The sequence below is a fragment of the Trachurus trachurus genome (assembly GCF_905171665.1).
Source record: "Trachurus trachurus genome assembly, chromosome: 11".
Classification (NCBI taxonomy): domain Eukaryota; kingdom Metazoa; phylum Chordata; class Actinopteri; order Carangiformes; family Carangidae; genus Trachurus; species Trachurus trachurus.
In genome coordinates, this window is record NC_139904.1 from 10,726,873 (window position 1) to 10,743,414 (window position 16,542).

At 41.4% G+C, this 16,542-nt stretch overlaps 2 protein-coding genes and 1 long non-coding RNA gene across 3 annotated transcripts in view; 2 read left to right on the forward strand and 1 right to left on the reverse strand.

Annotated features, from left to right (window-relative positions):
* Positions 1 to 831: 831 nt before the first annotated feature.
* On the reverse strand, positions 832 to 1,750 carry LOC310993695. Its single transcript, XR_014595755.1, has 3 exons — positions 1,692 to 1,750; positions 1,005 to 1,176; positions 832 to 874 (listed from the first exon to the last, which is right to left on the reverse strand). It is a non-coding gene; the product is annotated as an uncharacterized lncRNA (long non-coding RNA).
* A 1,244-nt stretch (positions 1,751 to 2,994) lies between these two features.
* The window catches only part of LOC310994094 (uncharacterized protein), a 49,725-nt gene continuing 36,177 nt past the window's right edge, over positions 2,995 to 16,542 (forward strand). The window contains exon 1 of the mRNA XM_083982641.1: positions 2,995 to 3,005. The gene's annotated coding sequence lies outside the window, so the exon portion shown is untranslated. The remainder of the gene's footprint in view (positions 3,006 to 16,542) is intronic.
* Positions 6,552 to 9,484, forward strand: LOC310994093 (uncharacterized protein). The gene has a single exon (XM_083982639.1). The coding sequence runs from the start codon at positions 6,556 to 6,558 to the stop codon at positions 8,620 to 8,622; it is 2,067 nt and encodes a 688-aa protein (XP_083838765.1). The 5' UTR covers positions 6,552 to 6,555; the 3' UTR covers positions 8,623 to 9,484.

Here is a 16,542-nt window from a genome sequence, read left to right on the forward strand (position 1 = left end):
CAAACAAAAAACAAAAACTTGGCAGTGACATACAAACATGATTAGCTCACAATTAAAATGGGTTCAAATGTTAACTCACGGTTGATTCCATTTCCTTGTTCAATCCAAGCCCCCAGAAGTCAGCTCGGGTCAGGCAACTTTTTCTTGTTTTTACAATGAGCTCGCCCGCTTGGTTGTCAGTGTCCAATATGTATTTAAGCTGATTGTTGAAGAAGAAAAAAAAAATCATAGCAAGCATATTTAAATTTATAAACATAGGAACATGGGTGGTAGGGCGTCAAGATGAGAAGCACGTATCTGTCTATATCACACAGCTGTTTTTTTCAAGAACACATACCAGCTGCTCTTGGGCAGGATGAAGCTTGAAGGACCATGATGATCGGCATGGTCTCACATTCTCACTTTTTGTGATCGTTTCACAATGTGGTCCACAGGCATTAGTGTCTATCAAAAAAAGGAATTAACATAAAATCTTGCCAATACTATTTTGTGTTGACAGAAGAGGAAACCAAAGGAGAAGATGATGTCATATGTGGGTCTGCTGAGGGGTGGATGGTAGATGTTTGAATTGATTGGGCAGAGGGAATAGTACATGTGGTTGTATCCTGTTGCACAAGAAGGTCTGGAGATGGGGATATTATGGTTGGTGGAAGCAGAGGAATGGATGCAGCAGACGAACTTGGTTGCAGGGAGGGCAAGGATGAATCCTGACTCTGTTTGGACTTGGCAGCAGCTGAGGTGGAAGATGGTTGTATGGGACAAGACTTTAAGTGTGCTTGCATGTCTGTCCTTCTAACAACAGTTTTGTCACATATTGGACAATGATAATGTCCCCCATTCCTGCAGTTCAAATTGCAGCGGCAGATCTTCTTATCTAAGAGTAAGTCCAGAAAATGTTTATATTAGACAATGTCAAAAAAGGCACATGAACGCACGCACACATACGTGTGTGTGTGTGTGTGCACACACATGTGTATGTTTAATCTAAAATGCAATGGCATTACCTTGAAATGCAATAGCATTTTTAATATGAGCCTCCAAATGCCGCTGAAGTCTGGCTGGTTGGCTTGGCTTGAACATGCCTTTGGGGCAAAGGGGGCAGTGAAACTGACTGCAGCATGTTGTGCAGCGTTCCACTGCAGGCTTTCCATCACGCAGGATGATTGAATGATGCATCTAAAAAGGATATAAAATGCATCATGTGTTTGAATGATAGTACGTGAACTTCAATTCAAATTAATTAATACAGCCTGCAAACTTAGATTGTCTTTGCTTACAGGTAAAATGGCCACTTGCACCAGGTAGTGTAAATGAGGCCTTACTTCTGTAGAAGAATTAATAATGACCAAGAAAATGCTGCAGTGCGGGTTAATGTCCAGCATTCAAAAACGTAGTTAAGTGACAGTGGCTATAACAAGACACTTAATCTAGTAGGTTATGTTAGAAGCAAAATGTACTCAAGTATCAAAAACAAACACATGACACATTAAAAAAAAAGGGTCCCTGAGAACTTACGGTGTTGATGCTAACCGCCATTGGAGAAAGCTAACTTTGGCGTTATCTAACTTCAAAACGACAACACAAACCGACATGTAACATCCAGTAATTTGCATCATTAATGACTTCTATAACGTTACTATTTTACGGCACCGATATTGATGAAGAACACAAGAAATCATGTATTTACTTACTCTGTGTACGCAAAATCAGCAACTCACCGGCGCTCCTCTGGACATTGACTGACACGCTGGTGTCACTTGGTTTAAATGGCGGATGCAATCGACATTAAACTTCCTCACTCCCCCCTGCCCCGCCCCGCCCCCCAAAAAAGTCCGTACTTCCCGTCCTGACAGTGGAGGCGTCCTGACAGTGGAGCCTGCACCGGAAGCGACCTCACAGCGGAGGCCTGCAGCCAGGTGCCTCTCACTTTCTCGCTGAATCTGGCGACTTTCCAAACCCTCTTGGCGACTTTTTTTTTTTTTTTACAAAAGCGACTGGCGACAAATCTGGCGACTTTTTCCAGTGCTCTTACAAACGTTTCTGGTTTGGAGATTCGGACCTGAAAGCACGTTATCACAGCTGTTTTCACCGTGCAGCGGGCGCTCTGCAGCGGGTGCTGTGAGCCGCCGCCCCCGCCCCAGAGCACTCAGAGGCGGCCAGTGACACAGCAGTGTCACGGAGCTGCTTCGCTGCAGCCAGAGACCCACACCGCTGCACCGCTGCTCTCCAAGCTGCCACACACCCCAGATTTGCCTACAAATATACTTATTTAGCCGTAGAAATCATTTGGGAGACAGGCCACACTGCAGAGTACCGGTAAAATGAGCAGCCACTTAACACAAAAGTGCATTTTTCTCTGAAACTAGAGTGGGAGCTCCGTTTTTGGAGAAACCGAGCTCTCTTCTTCTCCTTCATACTCACGAACGAAACGGCGGAAAAACTCGCAGTTTTTTCAAGGAGCACGTTGGAAAGTCACTCTTCAACCACTTTCTAGGTGATGTACAGAGTTCAGTTCAACGTGAGAAAAAAAGGTTAAAAAAAATAGCCAAAAACATGTGGTCCGAAGCGGATGTGCTGAGCAATTAGTGTGGTCGCGAAAGAGTTAACAAAGCACTTGTTAAAGCCCTGTTTGGCACCTGCACTGATTCACAGTGGTCCTGACAGGGTGTCAACTTTTTATATACTGTACCTGGTTTGTCATTACTGTATCAAATTATATCATTGTATTGTATCAACAGTCTTCATGGTAAAAAGGGTTAAATAGGCTATAAGGGTTTGCATTACCCTGAGGCTAACTCTAACCCTTTTTATGCATTACATTTCAATTTTTTTTTTTTTTGAAGGGGTCATGTGATTTCTGAGAAACACGGACAGGACAAACCGGTTGAGTGATTAGAGGAGGAGCTGGTCCCTTACATCTGTATTTATAGGGGTAATTTGACAAGATCTCAACACACACCTCTCAGCTAAAACAGAGTCTCTCGCTTCCCTCAACAACAGGAAAGGTAAGTGAACTGATAATTTGATGTCTCATGAGTCACTGCAAATCTTATGTCAGGCATACTGACTGTAGACAGTGCAGTTTGGTTTATTGTGTGTATATATAGACAGAGCGAGAGCGAGAGAGAGAGAGAGAGAGAGACTGATTATAATAATGATGCACAAAATTCATTAATTTTAAACTTTTCTAAGAACAGGGACATAAAGTGTCATCTACATCTTTGCTCAGTGATTAACCTATGAATGTATGTTGAGGTAAGTGAGTGTTGTGTTTTATGAAACTTGCATTTAGTTCAGGTATTGAGTGAATGTTTGGACTTGGCAACTCAATTTGTTTCTTTTCTGCTTTGCTAATGCACTGAATTCCACTCTGAACAAAGTCCTCATTGGTCTCGGCCTGAACAATTTTTTGATTTGGTAAACACAGAGAGTCAGTTGGCAGCATCACACAACAACTGAATTATGTGTTTCAGAACTGAGGTCAACATTATCTTTCAAAATCCACTGCTGAAGCAGCAGATAATCAGAAAATGAATTATTTTCGATATTTGAAATAAAGACAAAAAGACAGGATAGGTGCTTAAAAACCTATGAAAGCCACTATTATTACCACAACTGCCTGTGCTCAAACTAAGCAACCTGTTACTATCCATCAGGTTGGCTCTTTACAACAACTGCCACACTGGCAGAATAAAAATATTAACATTTTCCACCCATTTGCAGACGATATTTGTTTCTTACACAGCCCGGTAGGAACTATTTTCTGAGTAATTTATTTTCCTGTTTTTTGGAGTAATATTTTTTTCTGTTTTTTGGACTTAAAGAGATTTCAAAATCCAAGCAACGTTTAAAGCAGATATCAGCTTCACGGCCGTTTCGGCTAATGCTGCGTTCAAGGCAGGCTTTTGAAACCGTAAGTTACAGCTTCAAGTCACAACTACGACTTGGTAGCGTTCCAGGTAACCCGTAGCTCGTGTTTTTACCATCCTGTTGTCTGTGAAAGTTCCCTATAACGGCCACTCGTAACTTCCGACCCGTGAACTCGTACCAGATCGAACTGGTATGACTTCACAGGAAGGAAAAACACAAAGTACGAGTTTCTTTGAACGCACCATGAGTTAGCAGCCCCCGCCCTTGTCAGGCATCAATTGGTCCTCGTGCTACGTCACCACATTCACGCGCATCCCTTGGCTGCACACACAGCCCTTCATGCCGTTCTCTCTCCTCATTGGATAACACTTGTATCCCACAAGGAAAATTTTCTCCTCGGGTTACAGCAGAGCAGAGTGACGGAGAGACTCGTGTTTAGGCTGAAATACTTCATGTAAGTGATTGCTGACGGAAAATAGGACTATTTAGGACTTATATTAACAAAAACATTCCACTGATATCTGCTTTAACTGCTGCAGTCAAGCCTCCACTTCATCTTCTATTAGATGTAGATCCGTATATGCTCCACTTAAAAGAATACAGTCTAGCTATCCCCAGAAACAGTAAGAGCATGTAAGGACTAATTTGAAAATGAAGGTGACCTTCCTCTCCAACGGATTGCATAGTTTGCAAGGTAATGTAGATTTCCAAAGGAGAAGCCCCTGTAAATTCAGATTCTCATGCCGCTCCAAAGATATGAAATGGTTTCACTTCCTGACTGTCTCCTAAGTGGGCGTGGTCACCCGTCCGCCCACCTTGTGTTGTGAACGTGTGTGTGTGTGTGTGTGTGTGTGTGTGTGTGTGTGTGTGTGTGTGTATTTATAAAAGTTGTAGGTAGATGAAAGTGAGCTATGTATATGTTCTTATGATAACATTACATTTTTACATAGCTAACAGTCATTTAGCATGTAGAAGACAAAATAAATATTTTCCTCTGCCTACATTTTGTTTATGGTTTGTTTGTTTGTTTGTTTGTTTGTTTACCGCAGTAATATATTCTAATTCTTCTGAGGATGTATCACCAATAACACAGTCTGTTGCACAATTACAGTATAGCTTTTTAATTTTTCAATAGCTTTAGTTTATTTCAAGGTATGATACAATATACTTAATCACAATTGACCCTTTGTCAAGGCCCCGCCCCCCACGGTTACTGTTGCTAGGTTGGACAAACAATGGTCACGGAAGGGTTAACTCCCATTGGAAACCATTGAAAATTAGGCAGATTTAAATTGCTTGTAAGGAAAATTTGAATTAACTTATAAATCAGAAAAATGGTGTCCGTGATAGAAGACAGACGTGGCTAAAGAGCGATTCAACTGGCATTACCTGACTTTTCCGAAAAGTGGGGAAAAATCATTGTTTTGGTCACTCACTAGCTAGTAGCTAACGGCGCTAGCTAACGTTAGCTACAAGCTAACGCTTAATCTCCGCCGATCTCCCGTTTTTCCTCGTAAAACTTCACAAAGTTCAAAAGACATTAGCAGCGGTAATGTTACGTTTGCTAGATAACTTTGAAGGTATTAGATCTTCTCTGTCTATGAACATGACCAGAGAGTGGACTGGAGAATGAATGAGCTTCAATAGCACTTCAGTAATACAGCCAGGGAAAAACAGGCTCACTTCTCATGAGGACTGCACACAACAACAACAAACAAAACTTTGCAGTTAACCCCTGACCTATGCCTAGAGCTCCCCCTAGTGGACCACCCCCAAACCCTATTATTAAGCTTAGACTGGCTCTGGCTCAACTAACAGAAGGTTAAAGTAATATGTTATACAGTACACATAGACTACTAGCCTATGTTTATTGATGTCTTGGGTTTGGGGAATGGGATAAAAATGACTCTGGGAATATGTTCCAGATATCGTGAGTTGCTATTGCAGGAACCCCAGGCACATTTTAACCATATTGAAAAATTATTAAGTAGTTTTTGCCAAAAAAAATTGCTGTCTACCTATCTTGTTTCATAGGGTTTCATTCCAGGGTTGTCCAACCTTAGAATGTTGTGCAACATTTGACATGGGGAGAAGCGCTCTGATTGGTGGATCAGCAGACCAATCAGAAGGCCAACAAAGGGTCAATTTACTTGCATGTGAATGATTTGAAAATAGGGTATGATTTTGAATATAGATGAGAGAAAGAAAACACAGGACTGGATAAATTTGATATAGGTTAAATAGTTAAATAAACATTGGAAAAAGAAACATACAAATTATTAATTGGAACAATCTGTAAATGCTAATTAAAAGTAATAAAGTCATTGAAAAGGTATCAAAATGAAGTAATACAGAATGAATAGCTTATTTTTGTTTTCATGTTTGTCTGAACAGGTGTAATTAAATAAATGCACTGGCACATAAATAAATACATGTATGAATAAATGTACATGAAAATATAATAATATATATAATTATATCATTGATATATTATTGAAACGTATTTGTTTCTTTCTGTAATTACAATAACTGCAACCAGTGATTGAAATTGTCAGAAAAAACTCTTTGCTTATTACTTTCCACTTACTTGAAGGGTCAGGGGAACAACTTAATCAAAAGTAGTTTTATAGAGTTTTACAGAGTAAAAAACACTTTCTGTTTCTGTTTATTTTTACAGTAAATAAAATGGCCGACCAAGTCGCAAAGACCACTCAAAGTCTCACCACTGCAGCACAGATGCGAGAAACCACCAGGATGCTGATGCAACCCAATGCAAACTGGGAGCAGTATCTGACTCCTGCTCCCCTCTCTATTGCCATCATGGGGGAGCTTGTATTCATCTCCTCATGTGACGACTTCTCCATCAACAAGAACGCCCCTAAAGATGGCTACAAGTACATCAGATACCCAGACTCCTTCAGGGCCTGTCTCATGCAGATCTGTAACTCAGGCTGGCATGCATTCAATGAAGCCCACAAGAATATGGATCAGATCCGCATCCACACAGGAACAGTTCCTGATTACATGAAGGCAGCGATCAACATTCTTTTCAATGCCACTGATGAAGTTGTTGAAAACCTCCTCCCAAATCAACTGGAGAACATTCGTGAAATCGCAGACGACTGTGTGAAACTAGCAGATGGTGTTGAAAAGAAGTACTCTGACGTGATCAATTTAATCCAGGAGCTGCTGGAGGCCTGTGTTAACGCTCAACACTTTTATGGAGAAGAGCTGGAAAATGTCAAGATGAAACTGGAAGAGTCCAATTTGAGGGAGAAGAGTGCCCAACTTCTGAATGAACGTTCCAAGAAAGCAATGGAGGCCATGTCAAAGCAGGTGGAAGAAGCACAAGCGAAGTTCAAAGAATCCATGGATTCACTTCCCTCTGGCTGGGAGATGATTGGCATGGATTTTACTGAAGGAATCACAACAGCTGTAACAGGACTGATCAATGGACTCACCACTCAAATGATCAATGGTGCTCCTACAGCAATCTTAGCATCCAAAATGTGCCTTACTGCAGTGAAAAGCAACACAAATGACAATGATGATAGGATCACACAAATGACAGCTTGCAGTAAGTCTGGAGAGATTCTGAAACTTGTAGGAACTCTCAAAGACCTTGTCATTGGAAATGAAATAGACTGGAAGAACCTGTATGATCAGAAGAATAAATCCCCAAAGACCAAATGGACTGAAAATCAATTTAAGAGGATCTCTGAGGAAATGGAGAAGATGCCAGAAGAAAAAACACGTGACAAAGTTTTGACACTCTGCACAAAGAGCCTCAACATATGTGAAGAGCTGGCAAAGTATTCCCCTGATCAGAAGTTGGATAAGGCAACAACAGAACAGCTGATCAAGAACATTACAGAGTTGAATGATGAAGCCCTCACGTTTGACTCTTTCAGCAAAAAAGCTTTAGGCACTCCACCTCTTACCCCAACAGCACCCATGTTGAATAAAGCAGAGAGCAATAGCTCAGACAGCAAGTCCACTGCCCAGAGAGCAGCAGATAATGCCCGTTTCAAAATAGAGCAGAGCCGAGAACAACTCAAACAAACACGGGAGCAATATGAGAAGAGTGTGGAGAACATGGAGAAGAATCAGAAGGAGCTGAATGATGTTCTGGTTGAAATGCAGAACTGCAAAATCAAAGAGATCGACTTTGATACTAAGATCAAGATGCTGGTCAAGGGTCTGGATGCCATGGGCAGAGTCAAAGAGCAGTGGGAGAAGATGGTGCGTTTTTTCCAGATGGTCTCCAACATCATCAAAACTAGCCTTAGCACGACACTGCACAACTTTGTCAAGACATCTGAAGATACAACAAAACTTACTTACAATGGAAAGCTCTTTACCAAAGATCTCCTGTACAATCAGGCCTTTCAAGCCTCCAACATTGCCAGCCTGGTCCACATGATTTCAACGACCTACACTGAAGTGTCCAACCAATACCTGATGGACAAAGTGAGCAGCCTGGGCAAGCTCATGGCCATGGATAAGGAGAAACCAGAGTTCAAACAGGAACGTCACAGCCTGCTACACTCCTGCCATGAAGCTCAAGAAGGGATTTTGAGGCTGGTCCTGAAGAACAAGGATGAATTTCAGAAGAAGACTGATGCCAGGATGGCAAAAATAGAGGGTGAATTGAAGGCTGTTCTGCCGGCTGCTCCACCACAGGAGACTGAGAGAATCAAAGAAATTGTCCAGGCTGGCTTCAGTGAGAAAGAGCAAGCAAATTATATTTGATTCAAGTTAAAGCAGAAGTAAGTGATATATTTGTGTTAATATAAGTCTTAAATAGTTATATCTTCCGACAGCAATCACTTACAAAGAGTGTTTGGTCTGAAACACGGGTCTGTCAGTCACTCTGCTCTGCTGTAAGCCAAGGAGAAAACTTTCCTTGTATCCTACAACCTTTATCCAATGAGGAGAGAGAACGGCATGAAGGGCTGTGTGTGCAGCCAAGGGATGCACATGAATGTGGTGACGTAGGGACGAGGACCAATAGATCCATGACGAGGGCGGGGGCTGCTAACTCCATCGGCTGACAAGAAGTTAGCCAAAACGACCGGATCACTTACTTCTGCTTTAAGTTTGATTCTAACATCACGCAAATGAGTTTGGGTTTGTTGGTTATCATTTAGTAATCCCAGAAGCACCGTAGTTCCTGCCCAGAACCCTCTAGCGACAGTGCTAACCACTGCCCCACCGTGCCACCCACATCTTACAATTCAGCCATCTCTCATTACATAGCCGAGTTAATCAATTTTGAGTTATCCATGGTGAAGGGCAAATACATTCTCCATCAAACATTTTCACATACTCTTAAAATACTAAAATAATTCATGAATTGATCAATATCATAGCTAATTTTAAAAAATCTATTAAAAGTCTCTGTCATCCCTGAATCAACCAATGAAACACTTCAGTGACAATGCATCACCTGTTCTTAGAGGACGGGGTGGGGGCTGTGGAGAAGTGTTGGGGCTCATGTGAAAACAACAGTGACCTGTAGGGTCTGAGGAAGAGGAGTTAGAGGATTTGGTATGTGATATGTCTTTTTTGGGATCATCTGTTGTTACTTGTTCAAATAAACTCTTGAAGATGATGGAAGTTTTTTCTTCATATGTTCTGCACCAATAATCAAACCACCATTTCTTTAATCTCTTTGCATGTTGAAACAATAAATACACCAAACCTGGAAATTAACGTACAAATGTTTTTATAAACCTGGATATCAAGGAGAAGAAGCTCATGAGCAGGCCCACTTCCAGGTGTGATAAAGGGACTTCAATTAAACATCTGAGTAACACACATACTGTATGCATTCTTTCCAGATGCAATTAGGGGACTTTTATGTTGAAAAACATTCTCAGTTCGTTATTCAATAGCAATGTAACCCGACGTATGAATGCTGAGTCATGCCTTATGAAGTCATCATGAATGACATCATAAAAGTTCTTATGAATATGCACCCACCCGTCAAGTACAGTAAAGTGTTGAATAATGATAAATTATCATAGCATTATGGCCAGCCTGCAAGTAATCTCTGCTATCAGCCTTTCATGCTGATGCCTTTTGTATCAACAAACAAAGTTAGCTATAAGCTCACGTTAGCACTTGCAATTAAACAATTTGAGCAGCTCAACTAACCAGTTAATTTACAAAAATACTCTGAAAATCTAACTCTTGTTTGTATTTGTCGAATCAAACAGCTTAAATATCTAGCTAAAGCAGTTTGCAGTGTTGCTAAGCAGTTTGTTAGGTTGCCGCTCAGTTGAATCACTCCGCTCTGCCGCTTGCGGTAGAGGGTGGCGCCTGTGCAGCCCATAGTGCAGCCTCCCAGGCTGCGCAGCCTGGAAGTCGACGGCTGAAGGCAGTTTCACCCTGGAGCGGACTGCACAGTACAATTCACAACCCAATCAGGTGCTCTCGCGCTTGTGGGTGTTTTCATCTTCTTTTTTTCTCTTCTCAATTCAAGGCTCTCGCAATCTATACCTCCAAATCCCGATCACTTGCCACTTGACCCACCCCCCTCAAAAATATTTTCTCATCGGATCTCCACGACTCACGTAGGTCATCTATTTTGGTTTCAAAACGGCGAATTTCGCCGAAAGGTGAGTGATTTTCATGCCTGTAAACTACACTGTGGTCACACCCAATAAAATAAAACAGGTCCTAGGTTCTCAGCTAAAGATGGTGAATTCGCTGTGGTTCTGAATTAAGGGACTTTATCATTAGAGTGGGAAAAAGGAAATAACTAGCGCGGTGCCGCCACTGAAAACTTAGCCTACTATGCTAGGTGTTAGCAAAAATTATGTAAGCCCTCAGAAATACAAATTACTCTTAAAAGAATGTTAAACCACATTATGTAAAAGGTAATACACAAATATTTATTTTACTAAACCTTTTAAATTGTTCTTGTAATGATAGCTTTAAATTTGGAAATGCTTCAGCAAATAGAAAATAATAAACAAAACACTTCCTGTATGCTTTAAATCAATACAGTAATACCTGAAGCTTCAAAATGCTTTCTTTTGACCCTTTTTTAAATCAATAGAACAGTTTTTAATTTACTTCAACCAACCAATAATTTTTAATTACAAGGTGCTTATGATTTTTAATCAAAAGACTGCTTTTAACCCTTTCAGATTCCTCACATAAATGAAATGAATTTGTTTTAATTTGAGCTCAAACCCAATATTTTTAATGAAAACAATAAACCTATGAATGAGGTTTTTTAGCTTGCTTGTAAACTAAATTAAGTTATGGTTATCTTTTCTAATAAACCATTCACATATGAAATAATTACCTAGATGTGTTCTTAATATTTGAACTGTATTCCTTTAACTGTTCAATATGATTTCAATAACCCAAATGCATAGAAATATCAACCATAGTGCTTTTGTGCACTCAAAACACAGTAATAGTACCCACACTTGTACCACAATATCTTCACAGTTCACACAGATGATAATGATACCAGAAAAAGTCTAACCCAAGCGCTTGGATAATTTTCCCTAACCGTTGGGGCCCATTTGAAGTGTTGGTGCACATGAAGTTTTATCCAGTTATGAGAAGAAGAGTTAAAGCAGAAGGAAGTGATATATTTGTGTTAATATAAGTCTTAAATAGTTATATCTTCCGACAGCAATCACTTACAAAGAGTGTTTGGTCTGAATCACGGGTCTGTCAGTCCCTCTGCTCTGCTCTGAGCCGAGGAGAAAACATTTATCGTATCCTACAGTTTTTATCCAATGAGGAGAGAGAACGACATGAAGGGGCGTGTGTGCAGCCAAGGGATGCGCCTGAATGTGGCGACGTAGGGACGAGGACTGTTATGGTGCGTTCAAGGAAACTCGTTTTTTTCCGACCTGTGAAGTCGTACCAGTTCGATCTGGTACATAGACTGTACAAAAAGACGTACTGGTACGATTTCACGGGCGGAAGTTACGAGTGGCCGTTATAGTGACTTTCACCGGTAAAACAGGTCGGAAAAACACGAGTGGGTTGCCTGGAACGCAACAAAGTCGTAAGTTGTGACTTGAAGCTGTAATTTATGATTTCAAAAGCCTGCCTGGAACGCAGCATTAGCGAAAACGACCGGATCACTCACTTCTGCTTTAACTTTGAAACCGAGTCTGTTTTACCACAGTCCCGTGCCTCTATCCTGCACTCGGTATCGTTCCAATGTCAAGTACTCACGCAACCTCTCAGTGTAGAAGCAACATGGCGGTGTAGCCAGCCAGGCTGCAGAGCGATGTCCAGACAGCTCCCCGCCGACTCCCGCAGCTCCGGCTACCTGCGACACGTCCTCGTTCCCTGCTGTCGACTCGTCCCGTCCGTCCTGTCCGTCCTCACTCCCGCACGAATGTCCCGTGTAGACTTCCTCGTGTCCGTGTTGTGCAGCAGTCTGGTTTCTCTGCCGAGGAGCTAACTAGTAGCAACACTGCTAAGCTAATGTAGGAGATAATGCCGGAGACTACGCTGTCGCGGCTCGTAAAACTTCACCGTCGTGTAAAGTAAACACACTCGACTGAGATACGTGAAAAGAGTATTCTGACCAATAAAAGTCTCTCTGGGCAGTGCAATATCTGGGCCAACTTTTAGTCCGAGTCTCCAAACATTGACCTTTTTCTCTCTGCCGAGGAAAACGCAGCCAACTCCTTCACTGTCCCGATGAACTGTGGGATACTTCCTCCCGGAGAATGTTCTAGTCTCTTTTTTGTTAAACAGGAAAAGTTAACCTTTATAATTTTTTTTAAAGACCATAGAATATTAATATAAGAAATGAAGTCCTCTCTATACTCCGTCTTCTAGAAGCGATATAAAAGGGATAATCTGCATATTTTTTAACATGACTGAAACCCAGTAAAATAAAGAATGAATAGCCTATTTATACACATTTTTAGAGATTTTTAGAGAACCCTACATTTGTATTAGCTTGTGTCAATCTGGGTCCCTTTGATCATTGCAGCATTGGTTGCAGGTCATTAGGTGGTCATGTTCCTCAGACATTTCAGTTGACCACTAGAAAGTTCTTCTCCTGTTTGTTTGGGTAATGTGTTAGGTGTTAGGTTGGGATAGGGTTTGGCTCAGTCTGCAGTATAGAAAAAGTCTGTCAGGTCATTGTTTAAGAAACTTTATCATAACATGCAATACTGCAGGATATGACAGCTGAGTGTGTGTTTTTTGCAACACGTTCTCACTCCCAGTGCGTCAACAGCCTGACGAACGGTCACTGTCCCTCCTCGTCACATGCCTGACTCATTAGGTGCCTGTTTTTCGTCAGGTTTTGACGCGCTCGGCTTTCAGTTGATTCCAATGCAGTTCCCTCCGCGGCGATATGTGACACTCAGAGCAAGTGATCCAGCCGACCGGCTGCGGCACGGAAAGACGCTGTGAGCAAATGAAAAAATAAAACAAATTGAGCTTATATTATTTTCTTAGTAACTAAAAGGTCTTAACATCTTTTTTGTTTTCCACATTGAATAAAAAAACGGTGCTATATTGTTAAAATTCAACAATAAAGTGCATAAAAGTTCTTTCTTTTTTTCTTTTTTTTCATAATTTTCACCAGCATCTTTCTGGTCCACATCACATCACATTTATTGTAATTTTTAATTCAATGAGTGACATTTTATTTTTTATCTGAAAAACATTATTATGAATTCAAGGGTCAGAGGTCACTGGTGTTAAATTTAACCTTTTTGACCCTGTTTCCTTGAATAAATCACTAAGACTTTGATGCGGGAAGCTGAGATTTTGATTTGATTTTGTTCAGAGCACTAGGGACAAAGTTTCTGTAGAATTTCAGACCTGTCGGACGTCCAGACGGGTCACAGCTGACCGTCCAGGCTCGTTTCTAAGAGGGTCTCTCACGCTTTAAGTCTGACAGACTCTGAGTCTGAAAAGCCGAAATAGACAAAACACATTTCCAAAAGTCGTACAGTTCTGATTTCGTAATATATGGTTCGGGGGCCCAAGACGAACGCGTAGATGTGTGTTTGGTCCTGATTGAGCCATTACTTTTCGAGAGGCAGGGCTTCAAACAGTCGCATTCCTCTGTATCCTTGAGGCCGCCGTTTCCATAGAAACCGTCCAAATCACTTGAAACTTGGCCTGTGGACTCATGGTGAGGCCCTTATCCATCACCCCGAGACCCAACTCTGTGGGAGCATGGGAAAGCCAAGTGGCCCCCCGGGGCCCCCTGGGGCCCCTAGAGCAACGGGACCAAAATATTCTGATAGAGGACTCTCTGATATACAACCTATTAATATTTCATGATGATAACTTAAAGCGTGTATGTTTTGTTGAGAAAAAGCAGGAATGGCTGGATTCACTTTTATGTTTGACCCCTGTGACCTTTGACACTTACCAATTGGCTTTATGCACAGCTCCCCTACTTCCTGATCGTACACCAGCTCCTGTAGCTAAAAATTCAGCCTGATAGGCCAAAGCATCTGGAAGCTATTAAAGAATTGCATTTCTCCTTTAATATGAGGTCAGAGAAAGGAGCATTGCTTTTTGGCTATTTGTGACCCTTCTGAATGTCACAGAGCTCTGAATCTTTTGCACACACAATCTACTAGACATTCTGGACCACATTTTAAAAGCTCATCTTCCCGCATCAAAGTCTTGGTGTTTTATTCAAGGAAACGGGGTCAAAAAGGTCACAGATCAGCGACCTTTGACACCTTGTGAAGGTCGCACGGGTTTGAAATTGCACATGGTGGATGGCCTTAGGCCCCGGACAAATGCATGAAACTTTCAGCCTTATAACCCCAAGGATGTAGACGTTATTAGACAAAAGGCTTCTAAATCTAGGCTTTGAAGGCCGAGAAACGAGCCTGGACGGTCAGCTGTGACCCTTCTAGAGGTCCGACAGGTCTGAAATTCTACAGAAACAAAATCAAATCAAAATCTCAGCTTCCCGCATCAAAGTCTTAGTGATTTATTCAAGGAAACAGGGTCAAAAAGGTTAAATTTAACACCAGTGACCTCTGACCCTTGAATTCATAATAATGTTTTTCAGATAAAAAATAAAATGTCACTCATTGAATTAAAAATTACAATAAATGTGATGTGATGTGGACCAGAAAGATGCTGGTGAAAATTATGAAAAAAAAGAAAAAAAGAAAGAACTTTTATGCACTTTATTGTTGAATTTTAACAATATAGCACCGTTTTTTTATTCAATGTGGAAAACAAAAAATATGTTAAGACCTTTTAGTTACTAAGAAAATAATATAAGCTCAATTTGTTTTATTTTTTCATTTGCTGGTAACAGCAAGCTCAACCAATCAGACACGTCGCTGATAAATATGAGGATTATGGGTAATGTAGTGCTTCTCTGTGATATGACATTGGAAACAAAGCGTGTTTTCTTAAAATAAAGTTGATATTACACAGGGCTTTTGGACTCAGCAGAAGCACATAATATTGTTACACAGTCTTCCTTGGATGGTTACAGCGTTATGGCTAATAATCAGATCTTTCTTCAGAATATTGATTAAACAGAGCAGCTTTTTGAACGCGGAAGTGGTCTTCACCTGTAGAATCCACAACCCCCCCCCCCCCTCCTGGTCTGACGCAGCTTCCGACAAGGACGTAATTTATTTATTTATTTATTTATTATTCTGCACCAAACACCATGATCACTAAATAAATAAATAAATAAATAAATAACCGAAAGGACGTCCTTGCCGAAAGCTACGTCAGACACAGCAGCATCAGGTTCAATAAAGATTTAAGGCAAAGTTAAAGCAGATATCAGCTTCACGGCCGTTTCGGCTAATGCTGCGTTCAAGGCAGGCTTTTGAAACCGTAAGTTACAGCTTCAAGTCACAACTACGACTTGGTAGCGTTCCAGGTAACCCGTAGCTCGTGTTTTTACCATCCTGTTGTCTGTGAAAGTTCCCTATAACGGCCACTCGTAACTTCCGACCCGTGAACTCGTACCAGATCGAACTGGTATGACTTCACAGGAAGGAAAAACACAAAGTACGAGTTTCTTTGAACGCACCATGAGTTAGCAGCCCCCGCCCTTGTCAGGCATCAATTGGTCCTCGTGCTACGTCACCACATTCACGCGCATCCCTTGGCTGCACACACAGCCCTTCATGCCGTTCTCTCTCCTCATTGGATAACACTTGTATCCCACAAGGAAAATTTTCTCCTCGGGTTACAGCAGAGCAGAGTGACGGAGAGACTCGTGTTTAGGCTGAAATACTTCATGTAAGTGATTGCTGACGGAAAATAGGACTATTTAGGACTTATATTAACAAAAACATTCCACTGATATCTGCTTTAAAAAAAAAAAAAAAAAAAAAAGTTTTCCTCTGCTCACAGCGTCTTTCCGTGCCGCAGCCGGCTCGGCTGGATCACTTGCTCTGAGCGTCACATATCGCCGCGGAGGGAACTGCATTGGAATCAACTGAAAGCCGAGCGCGTCAAAACCTGACGAAAAACAGGCACCTAATGAGTCAGGCATGTGATGAGGAGGGACAGTGACCGTTCGTCAGGCTGTTGACGCACTGGGAGTGAGAACGTGTTGTTTTTTTCTGTCACATCTTCTCAGTTCAAGGACTTTTCTGTGGTGTAAGTCAATATCATGTCCACATCTGGTGGTCAGATATCAGTACTACAAGACCCCATCCCATGAGA